Source organism: Bos mutus, chromosome 12 (assembly GCF_027580195.1).
Source record: "Bos mutus isolate GX-2022 chromosome 12, NWIPB_WYAK_1.1, whole genome shotgun sequence".
NCBI lineage: Eukaryota > Metazoa > Chordata > Mammalia > Artiodactyla > Bovidae > Bos > Bos mutus.
In genome coordinates this window covers 34,261,062-34,279,342 of record NC_091628.1, presented here as the reverse complement: position 1 = coordinate 34,279,342, position 18,281 = coordinate 34,261,062, and the positions used below count along the sequence as shown (strand labels likewise).

General features: G+C 44.2%; 1 protein-coding gene across 3 annotated transcripts in view; it reads left to right on the top strand.

Moving 5' to 3' along the window:
- TNFRSF19 (TNF receptor superfamily member 19) overlaps positions 1 to 17,688 on the top strand; it is a 91,401-nt gene extending 73,713 nt beyond the window's left edge. For all 3 annotated transcript variants that reach the window (XM_070380519.1, XM_070380517.1, XM_070380518.1), the window contains exons 6-10: positions 6,815 to 6,979; positions 7,423 to 7,548; positions 10,694 to 10,796; positions 11,888 to 12,293; positions 14,308 to 17,688. In XM_070380519.1, coding sequence (XP_070236620.1) covers positions 6,815 to 6,979; positions 7,423 to 7,548; positions 10,694 to 10,796; positions 11,888 to 12,293; positions 14,308 to 14,340 — 833 coding nt within the window. In that variant the 3' untranslated portion in view covers positions 14,341 to 17,688. The remainder of the gene's footprint in view (positions 1 to 6,814; positions 6,980 to 7,422; positions 7,549 to 10,693; positions 10,797 to 11,887; positions 12,294 to 14,307) is intronic.
- The last annotated feature ends 593 nt before the right edge of the window (positions 17,689 to 18,281 follow it).

Below are 18,281 nucleotides of genomic sequence, written 5' to 3'. Positions count from 1 at the left end.
TAAGGAACCATTGCCAAATCCAAGGTCATGAAGATTTTACCCTGTTTTCTCATTTTTAAGATAGAGTTTAGAATGTCCATATTGATCAAGGCACATTTAAGAGAAGACTCTGAAGAGTCCCTTGGACTGCAAGGAGATCAAACCAGTCAATCCTAAAGGGAATCAACCCTGAATATTCTTTGGAAGGACTGATCCTGAAGCTGAAGTGCTAACACTTTGACCACCAATGCGAAGAGGCAGCTTATCAGAAAAGACCTTGATGCTGGGAAAGACTGAAGGCAAAAGGAGAAAGGGGTGGCAGAGGATGAGATGGTTAGATAGCATCACTGACTCAAGGGACATGAACTTGAGTCGACTCCAGGAGATAGTAGAGGACAAGGAAGCCTGGCAGGCTGCAGTCCATTGGGTTGCAGAGTTAGACGTGACTTAGCGAATGAAGAATAACAACAAAAGGGAATAATATCTTAAGTAATTTTGAAAGTTGCCTGTCTTCATCTTATACATGCCACTCTAGCACATTTAATATTGGTATTCATCATGCTCTTCAAGCCAGTCAAACTTGGGATCCCCAACATTTCTGTGTCAGTAATGTAAGGTGTGAAACAAGCAGATTCAGTAAAGACCTGCTTCATCCTCACCACAGTGGGCATCTAGATGCCATTTGGGTTGGGTTTACAGGGTGGGGAGTGGCGATGATTCCTGGCCCGAGTCTCCTAACAGCAGACATGTGGAAGGGAGGAGAAGATCCCCAGGAGACCGGCTGTTGACTGCAGACCGCTGCCACTGGCCTCGGGGTGGTGGTGGTGGAACTGGGGGCAGCCGTAGTGTCCTGGGAGGAGGACCTGAGAGTTCTCAGAGTTGTCGGATTAGAACAAATCTGCCTGGGTGGGAGCAACACCTGCAGCAGCAGCCCAGTCCAAGCCTGCCCACCACCACTCTGCCCACACCTGCCCCAAAGGCACGTGGCACGTCTCGCTGGGTGTGCGGAGAACCGCTGGCTCAGGGCAGGCACTGGCAAGGATGCCTACTGGTGTATTGAGTGCTTGTATTATAAAAGGACTTTGGGTGTTGTCAAGTGCTTTTTAAACATTGTTGTCCCCCTGTGGGCCCACTGTTGTTTAGCTGCTCAGTTGTGTCTGACTCTTTGTGACGCCACAGACTGTAGCCCACCAGGCTCCTCTGTCCATGGGATTCTCCAGGCAAGAATCCTGGAGTGGGTTGCCATTTCCTTCTCCAGGGGATCTTCTCGACCCAGGGACTGAACCCAAGTCTTCTGCACAGGTAGATTCTTTACCTTCTGAGCCACCAGGGAAGCCCTTTTTTAAGCGTAATTGAGGCGATTAGTGTGGTTTTTTGTCCCTTTCATTTTTTTTTTATCATGGGTTACATTGATTTTGGTACGGATCATCATCATTGCCTTCCTGGAATGAATCCCACTTGGCTGTAATGTATAATCCTTGAATATGCACTGATTTTTATAAGGTACGTTTTTGTTGAGGGTTTTTGCATCTGTACTTGTCAGAAATCTTGCTCTGTAGTTTTCTCCCCTTAGAGTGCCTTTTTCTGGCTTTGGTATCAGGATAATATTAGCCTCATAGAATGAGTTAGGATGTATTCTTTCCTCTTCATTTTTTGCAAGAGTTTGAGAAGGATTGGTATTAGTTTTTCTTTAAATATTTGGCAGAATTCACAGGAAGGCATCTGGTTCTGGGCTTCCCTTTGTCAGGAGGTTTTTAATGACTGAGTCCATCTCTTTGTTGTGGTCTATTTTGGTTTTCTATCTCTTCTGTGTCAGTTTCATTGGCTTGTGTATTTCCAAGAATGCCTTTTTACCTAGTTACCCAATTTGTGGTACCTTTGTTCATGGTGTCCTCTTATAACCTTTTTATTTCTGTCAAGTCCATGGCAATGTCTGCTCCTTCATCTCTGATTTTACTTACTTGAGTCTTCTCCCTTTTCTCCTCTGTCAATCTAAGTTTCGTCAATTTTGTTGATCTTTTCAAAGAACCAACTTTTGGTTTTATTGCTTCTCTCTATTTATTTGTCTCTGTGCTAATCTTTATCATTTCCTTCCATCTGCTAGCTTTTGGTTTAGTTTACTCTTATTTTTCTAATGCAATAAAGTTAAACATTAGGTTGTCGATTTTACATCTTTTTTAGTATAGACATTTACTGCTATAAATTTCCCTGTGAACACCTCTTTTAGAGGTGTATCCCTCTTTTGCTGTATCCTTATCAATATAAGTTTTGATATTTTGTTTTTTATTCTCAATCATCTCAAAGTGTTTTCTAATTTCCTATGTGATTTCTTCTTTGTCCCATTGGTTATTTAAGAGTGGATTATTTATCTTCTGCATATCTTTGAACTTCCCAGTTTTCCTTCTGTTATTGATTTCTAGTTTAATTCATTTGTGGTTGGAAAAGATACTTTGTATGATTTTAGTCTTTTTAAAGAAGAATATATATTCTGCAGTTGTTGAGTACTTCCTGTTATTCTTAGAATAGAATTCAAGCTCCTCACTATGGTTTAAATTCCTACAAGTACCGATCCTGACTAGCTTCTCTGGCACTGTCTCTCTCCACTCTTCTCTTGGTTTGCTCAGGAATCTTTTTTTTTTTTTTTTTCCCCTGACTTATTAACATAATGCTCTAGCGTAATAACATTACGTATGTGAGTGACTGATGAACATAATGCCTTAGTGAAAGAGCACTAACGTATACCTTTTGATAGCATGTGGAGCCATTGTGTGTATCTTTGTGAAACGTTTAAAAGTGTATGGAGAAAGACTGAACGTGAATGTTCACAGCAACATTATTCACAATAGCCAAAAGGTGGAGACAGCTCACATGTCCACCATCTGATGAACAAATAAACAAAACATGGTCCATCCATCCAATGGAATGTTATTCAGTCATAAAAAAGGAATGAAGTTCTGTTGCATGCTGACATAGATGACCTTGAAAACACTCTGCTAAGTGAAAGAAGACAGACACAGAAGGTCATGTAATATTTTATGGTTCCTTTTATAGGAAGTATCCAGAGTAGGCAAATTCAGACACAAAGCAAATTAGTGCTCGCCAGGATGTGGTGGTGGGGAAACAGGGGATGGGGCATGACTACTTCATGGGTTGGGGGTTTCCCCTCTAGTGGTGATGGTTATATAACATTGTGAATGTACTCAGTGTCACTAAGGGTAAATTTTATGTTATGTATATTTCACCACAATGGAAAAATCAATCCAGTTTAAAATCTTTTTTTTTTCCTGTGCAAAAGAAAGCGCTCATTTTCAAATAATGTTTATTATCAGTATTGAAAAACAAACCACATTGTTCAAAGACCAAAGTTTAAAATGAAAAGTAAAATGATTAAGACTCACTCTTTTACATGACATTACATCCAGTGTCAGAGAGCTTGGTATAAAATGGACTTTAAAAAGTCCAACTATTTTGTGTATTGGCAGACTGTTCTGTGGTACATCTGGAATTCATAGGTTGAGTGTTACGGTAGATATTTTTGTTTAACCAGTTTGGATGAACAAGATAAAGCTTACACTCCAGGCCTGTATCCTTGCCTCAGTTAAGATTGCAAAATGCTCTTTTTAAATATATTTTTAAATTAAAGAACATAGCTAGAAATCAATCCATCACGTTTTGGTCTTGTTACACACTCAACATGAGTTTTCTTGGTGGTGGTGGTGGTGGTGGTGATGAAAGAGCACAGAAAATAATGAATTGATTTGTTGTTTACTTGAAAAAAATATGAAAGTCAAAGATAAATATGTTACTGAAAATTATTAGAGAATGTCTGTTTATCTTCCAGAACTAATTGTCATTTGAATTACTCATGACAAAACACAGCCATCAAAAGTGAAAATGTTTGCATGTCCGATTATGGTGGAGCTTCCGTGTCACATAGCATGCAACCTGAGGTTTTATTTTCTTCTGTGAACTCTCTGATGAAAACACAAGGTGTCAGTGAAATCTTAAACATGGAAGCCCAGACAGAAAGCGTAATTAGTTCATATATGACAGTTCATATCCTTCCCTACTCTGTTTAATACTCATCTAATTATACTATATAGACCTTAACAAGAATGTTTAAAAAATGAATTTAAAGAGTCATATGTTCTTTTTCACTGCGATAAAATGCAATAGCCTCTTTAATCTTGGGAGCAAGAGAGGTTGGACTTGTGAAGCTCTGTTTGTGTTTTAAATTAGGTCAAGTCATATTATATATGTTAGCTAATTAACTAGAATTTACTGGTCTGTACAAAATTTGAATAATAGTCCTTCACATTCCTGTTTTTTTTTTTTTTCTAAACAATACTGTTGGAATGTTGGGAGGAATATAGCATAATTTTTTTTAAGAGCATATATTTTAGAGTCGGACAGATCAGGCCTAAATCTTGATTCAACCGTGGGTTGTTTAAGTGAAAACCCGTTTCTAGATTTGCAGAGACATCTTCATCTGTAAGACCCTTGCTGCGGAGGATTGTCATGACATTTTGAAGGTGGGCAACACAGGGCCAGTCCTCTGCAGGTATTTGGTGTGTGGTCTCTGTGATAACGTTGATGGTAATTTGGATGACTTTCTACCAAAAATATCCAAGGTCTCCTGTTGTTAGCAGATCTCTAAATAATCTCGTCATTTTTTCCATCCCCCATGTGGTTTTAGGGAGTGCTCAAATTGTTTAGTCGTTTCTGACTCTTTGGGCTTCCCAGGTGGCACCAGTGGTAAGAAACCTGCCTGGCAATGCAGGAGACATTAGAGATGAGGGTTCGATCCCTGGTTTGGGAAGATCCCCTGGAGGAGGTCATGGCAACCCACTCCAGTATTCTTGCCTGGAGAATCCCATGGACAGAGGAGCCTGGCCGACTTTTCTGGCTTCTTTGGTTAATTCACAAGGACATGAGTTTGAGCAAACTCCAGGAGATAGTGAAGAACTGGGAGGCCTGGTGCACTGCAGTCCATGGGATCACAGAGTCGGACACAACTTAGTGACTGAACAACAACTGGACAGGTGGTCCACCAGAGAGAATCTGAAGGCCAGGGTCTAGTTCTCAAGCTGTCTCATTTGGATGACAGATTGGCCGAAGCCTAGTGTTGACTGGAGCTTGGTTCCTTGATGGAAAATTTAAGCTACAGGGCCCAGGCTCACTCTGAAGTAAACCATTTTCTCACAAACATGAATCAACCTCACGGTTTGGTTGCAATAAGCAATACTCAAGTTTCCCAAGTTACTTACCATTCATTGTAGCCCACACTTTTACTTGCGTTAGACATAAGTTCCTATTCCTGTGTTTATTTGTCACTGTTTACACAGCTGTGTTTGTTTGTGTTCATACATCCTCTCGTGAATTTGCCTGCTTATAGAGGCTGTTTCGGATTTAGGTTTCATCTCGATCAGGTCCAAGGTATGATCTTTTTAACTTGCTGTGTGGTGAACATCTAATGTGTGCTGTTTGATTATGACATTATGTCTGCATAACTAGAAGCAATATATTTATGAGTATTAAACACGTTTACCAACAAATATCCTTTAAAAGGTATGATTGGATTATAATTCTTATTCATCCAGGTCTAAGCCATATGGTATTTGTGCCTTTCCCAGTGACAATGAGAACCATGTATCAGGGTGGCCCAGAGTCATGGAGCCCAGATACACCAGGACTCAACATCCCCAAATGACTGTTCTTGTTTTTGTTCCAGCTGTCGTGTTTTTATGGTTCAATAACTCAACCCTCGGAGAAGGCAATGGCAACCCACTCCAGTACTCTTGCCTGACAAATCCCATGGATGGAGGAGCCTGGTAGGCTGCAGTCCATTGGGTCGCTGAGGGTCGGACACAACTGAGCAACTTCACTTTCACTTTTCACTTTCATGCATTGGAGAAGGAAATGGTAACCGAGTCCAGTGTTCTTGCCTGGAGAATCCCTGGGACGGGGGAGCCTGGTGGGCTACCGTCTATGGGGTCACACAGAGTTGGACACGACTGAAGCAATTTAGTAGCAGCAGCAGCAGCGGCAACTCAACCCTGATGGTTCTCTCTGGCTCTGGCCACAGTGGAAACCTGACTTTAGGGGTTAGGATGGGGTGCTCCTGTGTGGCCAGGGACAGGGCGAAAGTCCCAGGTGTTCCAGGTGGGCTTTAGTGCCTCGCAGCTCAGATGCTGGTAGCAGCTGCGTGGGCAAGTAGGCCCTCAAAACGGGCTCCATCCAGATGGAGATGCATTGTCAGTGTGAGGTCATGGTGGTGTTAGCTTTTTTTTTCTCCAAACTGTAGGTGTTGTTCAGTACTGTAAGAGCAACAGTGTTAAAATAAAGTAATAATAATAATGTTCACTGTCTCAGAACGTGGGGGCCAACGGCAAGGTTGTGAATAATCCAGTTCCTTGTTTGCCCCAAAAGTTGCCTTCCAGAGCACACCTCAGTTCAGCCTGCTTAAAACTGTGGAGAGTCTGATTCCAATTTGCAGAATATTAAGTGCTTGTTGTGTGCCCTACACTGCCGGGTGCCGGGGAGACAGAACACGATGACAGACCCCCATCTGGCAGACGGTCTGGTCCAGTGGGCCTGAGGACATGTATGTTGGGGTGGCACATGGTTGCTGCCGTGGAAACAGAGGAGAGCTGCAGGTGGAAGTGCAATATTCCAGCCATGACCCGGATGGAGGGAGTGTGTGAGCCGCCTAGCACACCTTCCCTCCTCACCCCGATGTTGCACGAAGGCTCCTGCAGGGGACCCCACGTGCAATGTGCACGTCTGAGTCTCCTGGGTGGTGGAGATGTGAGAATTCCATCCCCGTGGTTTTCAGGTACCAGCAAGGTCAACCTGGTGAGGATCCCATCCACGGCCTCCAGCCCGCGGGACACAGCCCTGGCGGCCGTCATCTGCAGTGCCCTGGCCACCGTGCTGCTGGCCCTGCTCGTCCTCTGCGTCATCTACTGTAAGCGGCAGTTCGTGGAGAAGAAGCCAAGCTGTAAGTCCTGAGCGCTTGCTGTGTCTTGCCATCCTGCCAAAGGGTGTTGATCATCATCACTGTCCTCTGAGTGTCCAACGAGGACCTGAGAGGAGCATCTGGCAACGGCCACAGAGGCAGAGAACATGTGCTCCCAGGGGAGGCGCTGAGGGTGCAGCCGAGGGGCGGCATCACTTCACGGGGGCCTGAGGAGGCAGGGCCGCCCTCGCCCTCCACAGAAACACAGTTCCTTCTAAGTTCTGGCAACACAAGGGCCCCCATCTCGAGCTTTCTTGACTGATTGTTTCGTTTCTCTGCCTTTTTGTAAGAAGTATTTTTAAATGTGAACCACAGCTGTCCTTTCCTCCCACACTGCAGAAGCTGGGTGGTTCTGGCCGCGCTGTGATGTTCCCGGGCTTCCCCTGGGGAACTTGTCTCGCTGACCGAGTTCTCGGCCTCCGCAGGGTCCCTGAGGGCACAGGACCTGCAGTACAACGGCTCTGAGCTGTCCTGTTTCGACAGACCCCGGCTCGGCGCCCCTGCACCCCGTGCCTGCTGTCAGTGCCTGCGGGACTCGGCCCAGGCCTGCGGTAAGTTCAGAGCTTGGGGTCCACTAAGAACGCAGGCCCCGAGGCTGCAAAGAGCGCTCCTGCTCTGTTTTCCAGTTAAAGCTAATCGAGTTCAGTCATTCTCCCTGTCCCCAGAGGTTTGGGGTGTTGTGCATCTTTAAGTATTAATATCAAATAGAAAAGAAGCATCTCATTAAAATTCTAGGATTTCTCAGTAACTTTTATTTTTTTTATATTTTTTAATTTTTTTAAATTTTATTTTATTTTTAAACTCTCAGTAACTTTTAAAACAAGTTCGCCTTCATTTTGGTGTCAATTGATTTAAAGTCATGTGAGCCTTTTGTAGAGTAGGGTTGTCTTGTCTCCTTTCTTGTCTGGTGGGTTCAAAGTGAAGCTGCACATGGCTGTCTTAGTGTCTTTCTGGACTTCTTTTTCTTTTAACTAGTTTATTTATTTATTTTTGGCTGTGCTGGGTCTTGGTTGCCGCGTAGGCTTTTCCCTGGTTGTGGCAAGCAAAGGTTACTGTCTCTTTGTTCTGTGGGCGCTTCTCATTGCAGTGGCTTCCTCTTGTTATGAAGCAATGACTCTAGGGCTCATGGGCTTCAGAAGTTGGGGCCCCAAGGCTCTAGAGCACACGCTTAGTAGTTGGGGCACACGGGCTTAGTTGCTCCGTGGCATGTGGGATCTTCCCAGACCAGGGATCAAACCCATCTCTCCTGCGTTAACAGGTGATTCTTTACCACTGAGCCACCAGGGAAGCCCCCGATTTCTTACAGAAGAAGGAGGAGGGAGACCTGTGACAGGGTTTTCCACAAACCAGTATTGCCTCTGGGATAATTGACAGAGATGGAAGTTCAGGGAAGTCCAGGCAGACCCCGGAGACACAGGTTCGATTCCAGACCATTGTAGTAAAGAGAATATTGCAATAAAGTGAATCACGGGATATTCTGGGTTCCCTGGTGCATATAACATTATCTTTATGCTATACTGTAGTATATTAAGTATGCAATAGCATCATGTCCTAAAAAATAACATATAAACCTTAATTTAAAAATAATTTATTGCTGAAAAATGCTAACCATCATCTGAGCCTTCAGTGAGTCATACTACAGTAGTCACATCAAGGTCCCCTGAGCACAGACCATCATAACAACTATAATAATAATGAAAAAGATTGAAATACTGTGAGAATTACCAAAATGGGACACAGAGACACAGAGTGAGCAGACACTGTAGGAAAAATAGTGCCCCTAGATTGTGAGACACAGGGCTGCCACAGACCTGCACTTCAGGAAAAAGCAGTAATTGTCAGGCATGATACAGCCAGGTCTGCCTGTAATTCAGGTGGACTAAGGTTTCTAACATGGGCAAAAGTCGGCAAAGGAACACTAACTTACGCTTAACTTCTTGCCCCATCCCCACGACCTCACCTCCTCTGCAGGGCATAATCAAGGTGGCCGCAGCCCTTCCAGAAGCCTGCCCTCTGCCCGCTCCATCCTCACCTGTATGTCCCCCACACCTGGGGACACAGCACCTAGCAGTGTGTCGTCTCCTGTAACCATCCATGAGGTTCAGTGTTTCCCAATTCGATGGCTGGTCCTCTCAGAACTGTCTAATCTTTCAAGACATCGAAGGGTTCAGCTTTTCAATCTAATATTTGATATGGAAATAAGGCATTTTTAGCACAATTCTTTCTTCGCTGACCGTTATTATCTGCATTTATTACTTGACTTCCTAGGTAAGCAAGAACTTCCCTTCTTCCCCATTTATTCTTTCCTTTAATTACAATGGACACAGTGTCCCTGATAAAAGGGTGATGGTCCTTTTTGATCATTATTTATTTTAAGGCTCAGATTTTCCCAGGTTTGGCCAGAGGGAGTCCCTTCACCCTGCTCAGGTGTCATTTGGACATAGCTTTATTATCCTTTTAGCTTCTCTCTTATTTTCTGGCTCAGAAAAGAAGTTCCAGGCTCATCTTGTATTTTCCAGCTGGAGCACTAGAACCAGCCATTTCTACAGGGAATAGCAGTGCCTTTCTTTGAATAAATTTGAAATGTCCCACAGCGAGGGTGACTTGCTGAAATGACTGGCGGTGGATCCAGGCACATCCCCACGATCACGGCCGCTCGAGACAAGGGCTGCTTCCGGATAGAATCGGCTGCAGGCCGGGCGGCCATCCCTCTCAACATGGCTTGCTGCTGTATCTCAGTGGTTAACTTTCATTTTTAAAAGGGAAATGGTTTCATCATCTTTTTTCTTTTGATAAAAGAAAAGAAATAATTCATCATGGAAACTTTGGATGTGTGTGTGTTTGTGTATTAATATATAATTTCCTCAAACCTTTCTCTGTATATTTAATATGTGTGTGTCTTTGCATTTGTCAGTATGCTTTACTGTGTTTATGGTTTATAAAATCAGATTTACGTATGTCTGTATGCATAGAGAGAGGAGTCTAGAAGGCTATTCAGAAATGTGGACAGTGTTTTGTAGTGTATAGAAGTGGGAAAGATTTATTTTTCGATTTCTGATCTAATCTCTCTATTTTTAAAGTTTGTCTTCAATGAATGTGTATTGTCTTCATAACCAAAAATAATATACATACTGCTTCAGTGAACAGAGTAGTTAGTAAAGTTGTATGCACGTAGTTATTTCTTAAGCTACCAAAGTGAAAACCAAAGTGTGAATGTGTGTTGAGTTAAAGGCTGTGGACATTCGTGTTCTGCCCAGCATCACCCTGCCAGCTCACAGAAACACTGTCCTTCCTGCCCTCATCAGCCATGTATGAAAGACTCATTTCATTTCCCCTCTCTTCGTGCCTTTTCAGTATTATTTTCATTGCAGTGAAATTGACATCACATTAAGTTTACCGTTTTAACCATTTCCCGGTGAGCAGTTCAGGGACATTAAGTACATTCACCACCACCATCCCCAGAACGCTGTCCTGACCCCACACAGGAAACTCCCATCTTCCTAACTCCAGCCCCTGGGACCACCCTCCAGCTGCCCATCTCCAGGTCCTTCATAGAAGTAGTTCATCATTTTTTAAGAGAAAAGAGAAAAAAATTAAACCTCATGGCCCATCCCCCTCAGAAATCACCCAAAGGGGAACAGCTAAATGTTCAAGTGCAGTGTTGAAGCAATGTAACAAGCCCTCCGACTTTCCTAGGGCCCGTCCACCTTGTCCCATCCCGGTGCTGTGGTGGGGCCTGCGGCATCGGCCGGGACACTCCTGGTTGTCAGGGGCACTGCAAGGCCACACTTCAGGACAGGTAAGTGGGTGGGTCTTTGCAAAATATTTTTTCATTTAATTGCTTGGCAGCACTGGGTCCTAGTTGCAGCACATGGGATCTGGTTCCCTAGTCAGGGATCAAACCCGGGCCCCCGGCATTGGGAGCTCGGAGCTCCAGCCACTAGACCACCAGGGAAGTCCCAAAGTCGTGTTTTTAATGAATATAATTTCATATTCCCTTGCGCAAATATACATCCTTCTTATTTTCATTTCATGTAAAACTATGGGGACATCACTTTCTTAGTAGTATTAATGACATTCTAGACATTTAAGACGGTGGGAACTTTGGAAAGAATTAGGTAAGTCTCTCAGGGTTACTTAGAGCCAATACAACATTCTTTATACTGTATATCCTGCTAATTTTATTTTTGTCTTATATTCATGATTTGTAGCACTTATGTCATCTCTGAGTAATTTTTAGTACGCCACATACCCAGAGAATTTCAGAATAGTAGTCAAACTCAGTGAAGAACCTAGGACACTCCATATTTTAGACGTTGGATTAAGTATAAATATAAGGAAATGGCAACCCTCTCCAGGATTCTTGCCTGGAGAATTCCATAGACAGCAGATCCTGGTAGGCTGCACCCCTCAGGGTCACAAAGAATTGGACATGACTGAGCAATCAACACATGTTGATTAGAAGAAGTAGGTATAGAAATTCAATTTTATAGTAAATGGGGTAATTTAACTTATTGTACTGAAGCAAGTTTATAAAAAAGGAGGCACAAGAATTCTGACTTAATAAAATGTTGTTTATTTCACGTTGTTGTTCAGTCACTCAGTCGTGTCCGACTCTTTGTGACCCCACGGACTGCAGCACACCAGGCTTCCCTGTCCTTCCTGTCTCCCAGAATTTACTCAAACTCATGTCCCTTGAGTTGGTGATGCCATCCAACCATCTCATCCTCTGTTGTCCCCTTTTCCTCTTGCCCCCAGTTTTTCCCCAAATCAGGGTCTTTTCCAATGAGTTTCTTTCACCTAGGAAACTTGAAAGCATAGCTGGAGTGTTGCTTTATAGGAGGTTTTTCTCCCGATAGAGTACTTATACATTTTCGAACATGTGTCCAGAAACACAGGTCCAGCGGGGGAGGCGATTCCCACTTTCTTTGGGTCCCTGTCAAGGTCCCTCTGTGGCGAGTTCTCAGACGCCTGGCCTCTGATGCAGAATCCCGGTGGTGGTGACGACGTCTCCTCCTGCGACTCCTGCCCTGAGCTCCCTGGAGAAGACGCTCACTCTCTCGACCCAGAGAGCACAAGCTTGGCTTCCCTGGACTCAGACAGCAGTCGGGGTCTGGTCGGTGGGGTGGGGCCAGTTCTAGCTCATCCGGAGACCTTTACAGACACTACTGATTTGTCAAGACTCACCGACACGCTGCCGGAGCTTGTGAGGGCTCGGGTCGTACTCACTGCTGGAAACCAGCTGGATCAGGGGCGAGGAGATGCCCCACACCTGACCACACAGCCACCCGCCCAGGTGAGGCACCCCCCCAGTGGTGGATCTCGGGATGGGTGCAGTACTGACTCAGGGATGCCCAGAGAGAACCAAGCTCTGACCCCAGAAAATGTGGGGGACCCTGGGGAGAAGGTCTTTACATCCTTCATACCCTCTTGTGTGTTATAGGAGAGTATGTTTACATTAAATTTCAGGAGTTGCTTTTTTTTTTTTTTGTACTAACAACCCTACCCCTTTGAAAATAATTTATTTCTATTTTATTTTCAATGAAACTTTAAATTCCTACCCAGACACTCATTTATATTTTAACCTCTATTTATTCTTTTTTCCCCAGCTTTATGGAGATAGAATTGACATATAACATTGTATAAGTTAAAGGTGTGCAGTGTGCTGATTTGATTTATTGCCAAGTACACCCTGGCACGTCCCAGTGCAGGAGACGTGGGTTTGATCCCTGAATTAGGAAGGTCCCCTGGGAAAGGAAATGGCAACCCATTCCAGTATTCTTGCCTGGAAAATCCCATGGACAGAGAAGCCTGGACAGCCACAGCCCACAGAGTCACAAAGAGCTGGACACAACTAAGCACGCAAGAAATTAAAAAAAAATTATTGGATTTCTAACTTGTGATGCATTTGTTCCCCAAAATGTATTTTTACACAACAGTCTTCTTGTGGGTGGTTTAAGCCACCCAGAGTCTGACAGTGATGGTTATGGTGGTGGTGGTTTAGCTGCTCAGTCATGTCTGACTCTCGCAACCCTGGGGACTGTAGTCTGCCAGGCTCCTCTATCCATGGGATTCTCCAGGCAAGAATATTGGAGTGGGTTGCTGTCTCCTTCTCCATGTAGTTATGGTTCAGGATAAAGCAAGTAGGAGTGAGCAGCTTCCTTAGTCTATGTGACTCAAATTTAGTCAAATTTTCCCTCAACACACCTCTCTAGAAGGGAAGAGGACTAAGATATTGAGACATCACTTGCAAAGACGTTTGGGGAATGAAATAGCTTGTTCGATTACAGGAAAAGCTTTTGTGGGTGGTGTTTTTGAACAAACATTTTAAATGTCAGCATGAAATGTGGGAGGAATGGTAGGAAAGAGATGAGATGACCTGGGTTCTAGTTTCTCAATCTATTAAAATCTATTTTTTTTCCCTCTATTGACCAATTAAGTATAATTTGCCTTCCATAGTAGCATTAACATGGTTGGTATTATCATATCAGTTGACCGACATATTTGACAAAACTATCTTATTATTGAGAGAACCTCAGAAATTTCTATTTCGAGATAATCTGCTTAAACTTATGAAAAAAAATTTTACTGTAGATGTATCTGATATGTCATCAATGCCAAATTAGTAGTAAGTTGATGAAAAGTGACTGCAGAAATGAGGGTTTCACGCATGTATGATAATATGCAGTCGCCAGACCTCAGCCCCTCCCAAAGTGAGGTCACTGCCCTTTTGTGACAAGGGTCACACCTAAAGGCTGCTTCCTGCCAATGATGTTTGCCCTGTGACATGTATGAGTGTTCCAGGGAGGTCATTTATGAGAGAAGTCTCCTTCTCAAACTCTTTCTAAGCTTTCTCCAATAGCATCACAGAAGTTTTAAATTCAAAGACCAAGAATGGCACTAATCATTAACCATCTTTGTTCTTTGAAAGAATAGACTAAAGAATCCTAAAATCTTTGCCCATAGTTGCTTTAAAGAAGTGCGACACAGAACCAGGCTTGAAATGTTTGACAGGTTGAAAATCAGCAGAAGAATTGTCCATTGATATAGTTTGTTGGGGTTCATTTCCATCTTTTAAGGGCTGTTTGCCCAGATGGAGTGAGTGGGTTGTTAGGAAGTCTTTATTTTTATTCCCAGAGTACATGGGTGCCTGATATTAGGACGCCGTAACAGGATCTTCCCGTCTGTAGGTCATTAAATCCACGTGCACCGTTAGGAAAAGCGAAGCACCGTCCGCCTTCACAGTCATAGCGTAGGGCTCCAGTTCGTAAGGTGCTGTGTTCAGAGCTCTCCTTGTGTCGCCATTTCAGGGGGACGAAAGGACTTGCTTCTTTCTTCAGTGAAGTGTCCAGCAGAGCCTGCATGTGGACTCGCTGCCATCTGGACTTCTCATGGCTTCTGGGGAAAAAAAGTGAATCTGAACAGAACTGATGTCATTTAAAGCTTCTGAGCCAGGCCCGCCATGAGCCGAAACCTCGAGGAATGGCGCCTCCAAGCTTTGCATCTTTTCCGCACAAGGAGCATCTGAGCGGGAGGCCAACTTCAGAGACCCAGTGGGCCGGGTTTGCAGCCTCCGAGCTTAGGGGTATGACGAGAAGCAGAAATACAGTCACGCTTCTTTTCGTGGTGGATGTGGTGGTTTGACAAGACTGAAGGCTCAGAGTATAACTTTTCATTCACACTCTCTGGAAATAATTTCACATCTCCTCCTGAAAGTCAATGTCAGATTGGTTACCTAGTTTTTACACAGGATGGGTTCACAGGTGAGTGTTTCTGTGTACTGGAGGTCACCTTTTCATCATCTGAATAATCAGCGTGGGAGGTTAGAATTGATCTCCCACGGCCTGCCTGAGTCTTGGCTCATCAGATGGTGGCCGGGGAATCAGAAGAGATCAAATCTTATAGAATGGACACTTCTTCATCAGCCACTGTCTCATCAACCCCAGCTGAGTTAGTGACAGGAGGGGCCTGAGTTAGCTAATGTGGTTGGGAAAGCCTACCCAACCCCTCCCCCGAGTTAAAAGCTCCTTAATCCTCATCCTAGATTAGCAGATTTCCTCGGAAAATCCACTGATATGGAAGCGTTTGTTACTTCTGTCCCTGGGACTGAGCTCAAAAGATCCAGATTTTCTCTTCTATAGAAAAGCGGTATTTATAATCATCTTTTGTTTGCATCGTGTTTTATAATAAAGGCTTTAGAAATGCCAGCACATGGTGTGTCCATGCCACTGAAACACGATGCCAGGTGAGTAGTCTTAGGAGACGACTCTGCGTATTAGGACCAGGAGAACAAGCACAGGGAGGTGGACGGATTGCAACCGCCGTCGTGTCGTCTGATGAGCACGGTACAGGGCTCCCTCCGATCTCCTAAGCTTGGTCAGCACAGCAGTTTCCACCACAGCCCAGCGACGCTGGATTGAAGAGTCTGGTGCTTCTACGGAGGCGATCCACCCCTGCCACCTTGATGTTGACGTACTAGAATTTGCTCTACAGCTAAGACAGAAACAAAGCCAGCTCAGTCGTGAACCAGGGGACGGCTCCTTAGCTCTTCGTCTCTGCACGCTGGAAAGGATTGATTTGAGCAGGATTTCTTTCTTTTCCTACCATGTTCATAATCAGTCCTGGCTGTTGCCTTTTAAGTGATGACTATTAGCTTTGTTCCATTTGCACTTAAAAAAGACATAAACCTTCAAACATCCATGCGTTAGAGAATAATCACATATTTTGTTTCCGAGTTGGCCCTCCGAAATCAGTGTCTTCTCCTGACCTTCCACATAAGCATTGGAGGCAATTGCCGGAGGTCCAGTGGTTAGGACTCAGCACTTTCACCGCCAAGGGTCTGGGTTCAATCCCTGGTCAGGGAACTAACATCCCACAAGCCACGTGATACAGCCAAGAAAGTCTGAAGTGAGCATTAGAACTCTGCCTTTCTCAGGACATTGTTACTTCTCTCTCATTGCCCCGTGCTTTTCTCTCTTGCATTCATGAGCTCTCACAAGGTGCACCCCCTCATCTTCCTTCATCCACAGCTCAGGCTCCCTGCAAAGACACAAGCTCACCTGGGCTTGGTGTGTTGTGTGTGTGACCTCTGTTCCTTGGACTGAAATAGGAAATTACAGTGTCTCACTGTAATGCATAGCCTTTCCCATCTACCTGGTGCCCAGCCAGAGTTAACTGACTTTGTTTTTTCTCTTCCATTTTTTTTTAGTCTAAGCCAATGATTCTTAAGCTCTGGCTTGCACCAGCTCTTCTGAGATGTGCCTTTAGGAAACTCATGCAAAGTACTTAGGATCTGAGCACAAGAGGGCCAGGAAAATGCAGATTTAAGCTTAAGTCACATGTGCTGTCAGAGAAGGCAATGGCACCCCACTCCAGTACTCTTGCTTGGAAAATCCCATGGACGGAGGAGCCTGTTAGGCTGCAATCCATGGGGTCGCTAAGAGTCGGACACGACTGAGCGACTTCACTTTCCCTTTTCACTTTCATGCATTGGAGAAGGAAATGGCAGCCCACTCCAGTGTTCTTGCCTGGAGAATCCCAGGGACCGGGGAGCCTGGTGGGCTGCTGTCTATGGGGTCGCACAGAGTCGGACACGACTGAAGTAACTTAGCATAGCATAGCATAGCACATGTGCTATAGTCTGCAATCCAATCACTTTTGTTACAACAGGGTAAGCCAGGGCTGTGTTCCTTTTTATAACCAGAGTATATCTTCCATGTGTAGAGCCCTCATTAATGTCAAAGGCAGACACTTGGAGGAAAAAGCTAAGATTGATGGAAAAGAGGCTCTGGCTCCAAATCCTGAAACATCACTTTTGATCAACAGAGATATTGTTGTTGTTGTTTAGTTGCTAAGTCGTGTCCGACTCTTTGTGACCCCATGGACTATAGTCCACTAGGCTCCTCTATCCATGGGGATTCTCCAGGCAAGAATACTGGAGTGGGTTGCTACTTCCTGCTCCAGGGGATCTTCCCAGCCCAAGGATCGAACCTGCATCTTCTGCATTGGCAGGCAGATTCTTCACTGCTGAGCCACCAGGGAAGCCCCCAGGAGAAAATTAGGGTTACAAATGGATTTTATTTGATGCAACATTTGAAAAATCCTGGGTTATTTTAATCAAGATGAAGACATTGTCCTACCACGTACTATGGGAACAGACAATGATGTTATATCCTGCGCTCTATGTAAACACTGGAAAAGACAGTCCAGCTGGCATCTCATATCATTGGAATATTGGCAGCACTCAGATAAAATCAGCTGCCAGCATGCCAGGAAATCAGCATCAGGTGATAACAGGACTGGGCGTGCGAATCCTTGCTACTTTCTGCACCACAGAAACTCACCAACAAGGATGAGATGATTGGACAGCAATCACAGAAAGGCATGGGTTTTCTGATTTTGTGTATATGGAATATATTTTTCCAATATAGATTTTTCTACTTTAGATAAAGTGTTCATGTTGCTGTTACCTAGGTCAAGCACTGTTGTCTGTGCTAATAAAAAAAAAATAGAAAAGAAAAAATCCCATCATTGCTTTAAGGCAGTCAGCTTGCATCCATTTAGACCTCATCTTGATTTATTTTGCATACTGGAATTTATGAATTTGTAAATGTTGGTTTTCTTACACAACTAGTTTTGTAAGACCTTTTTTTATTTGTGAATAAAATTGTTACCTTGTATTCTTGTCGACACATCGGGTGAGAAAATGATGGATGGTGTGAATGCAGCTGTGTTTCCCCTCCTACTCCCCGTGGAGGGTCTCACTAGGATCGTGTCCTCCCCACGACCCCTCTCCAGACCTCTGACCTCTGAGGATTTAGAATCCTCCCGGGTGACCTGGTTACATCTCTCAGGCATGAGGCGGGTCAAGCTACTAAAAAATGTTCTAAGTTATCTGAGAGGCTTTGGTATGAAGATTTTATCATGGTCTCTTTTTTTGGTCCTTCGGTTTGTGACACCAAGTGGAAAGGTCTGAAGAAGAAATTCTCCATTCATCCTCTTTGGAGGTCAGTGGGGCTGGGGGTACGAGGGGCTCCCCTGGGGCAGCAGTGGTCACCTGAGAGCCTCTTTCCTCTTGGCTCCTTCCCTTCTCCTTTCTCAGCCCCCTCTTCCTCCCCTTAATAAAGCTTTGAAAGCTGTTCCTAGATTTTGAGAGGACTTTAGACTTCCTGAACAAAACATGGATTATGCATTTTTTGAATTTAATTTTTATCTTAGAGTTGATTTGCAATGTTGTGTTAGTTTCAGGCATGCAGCAGGGTGATTCAGTTATACATGTATCTAT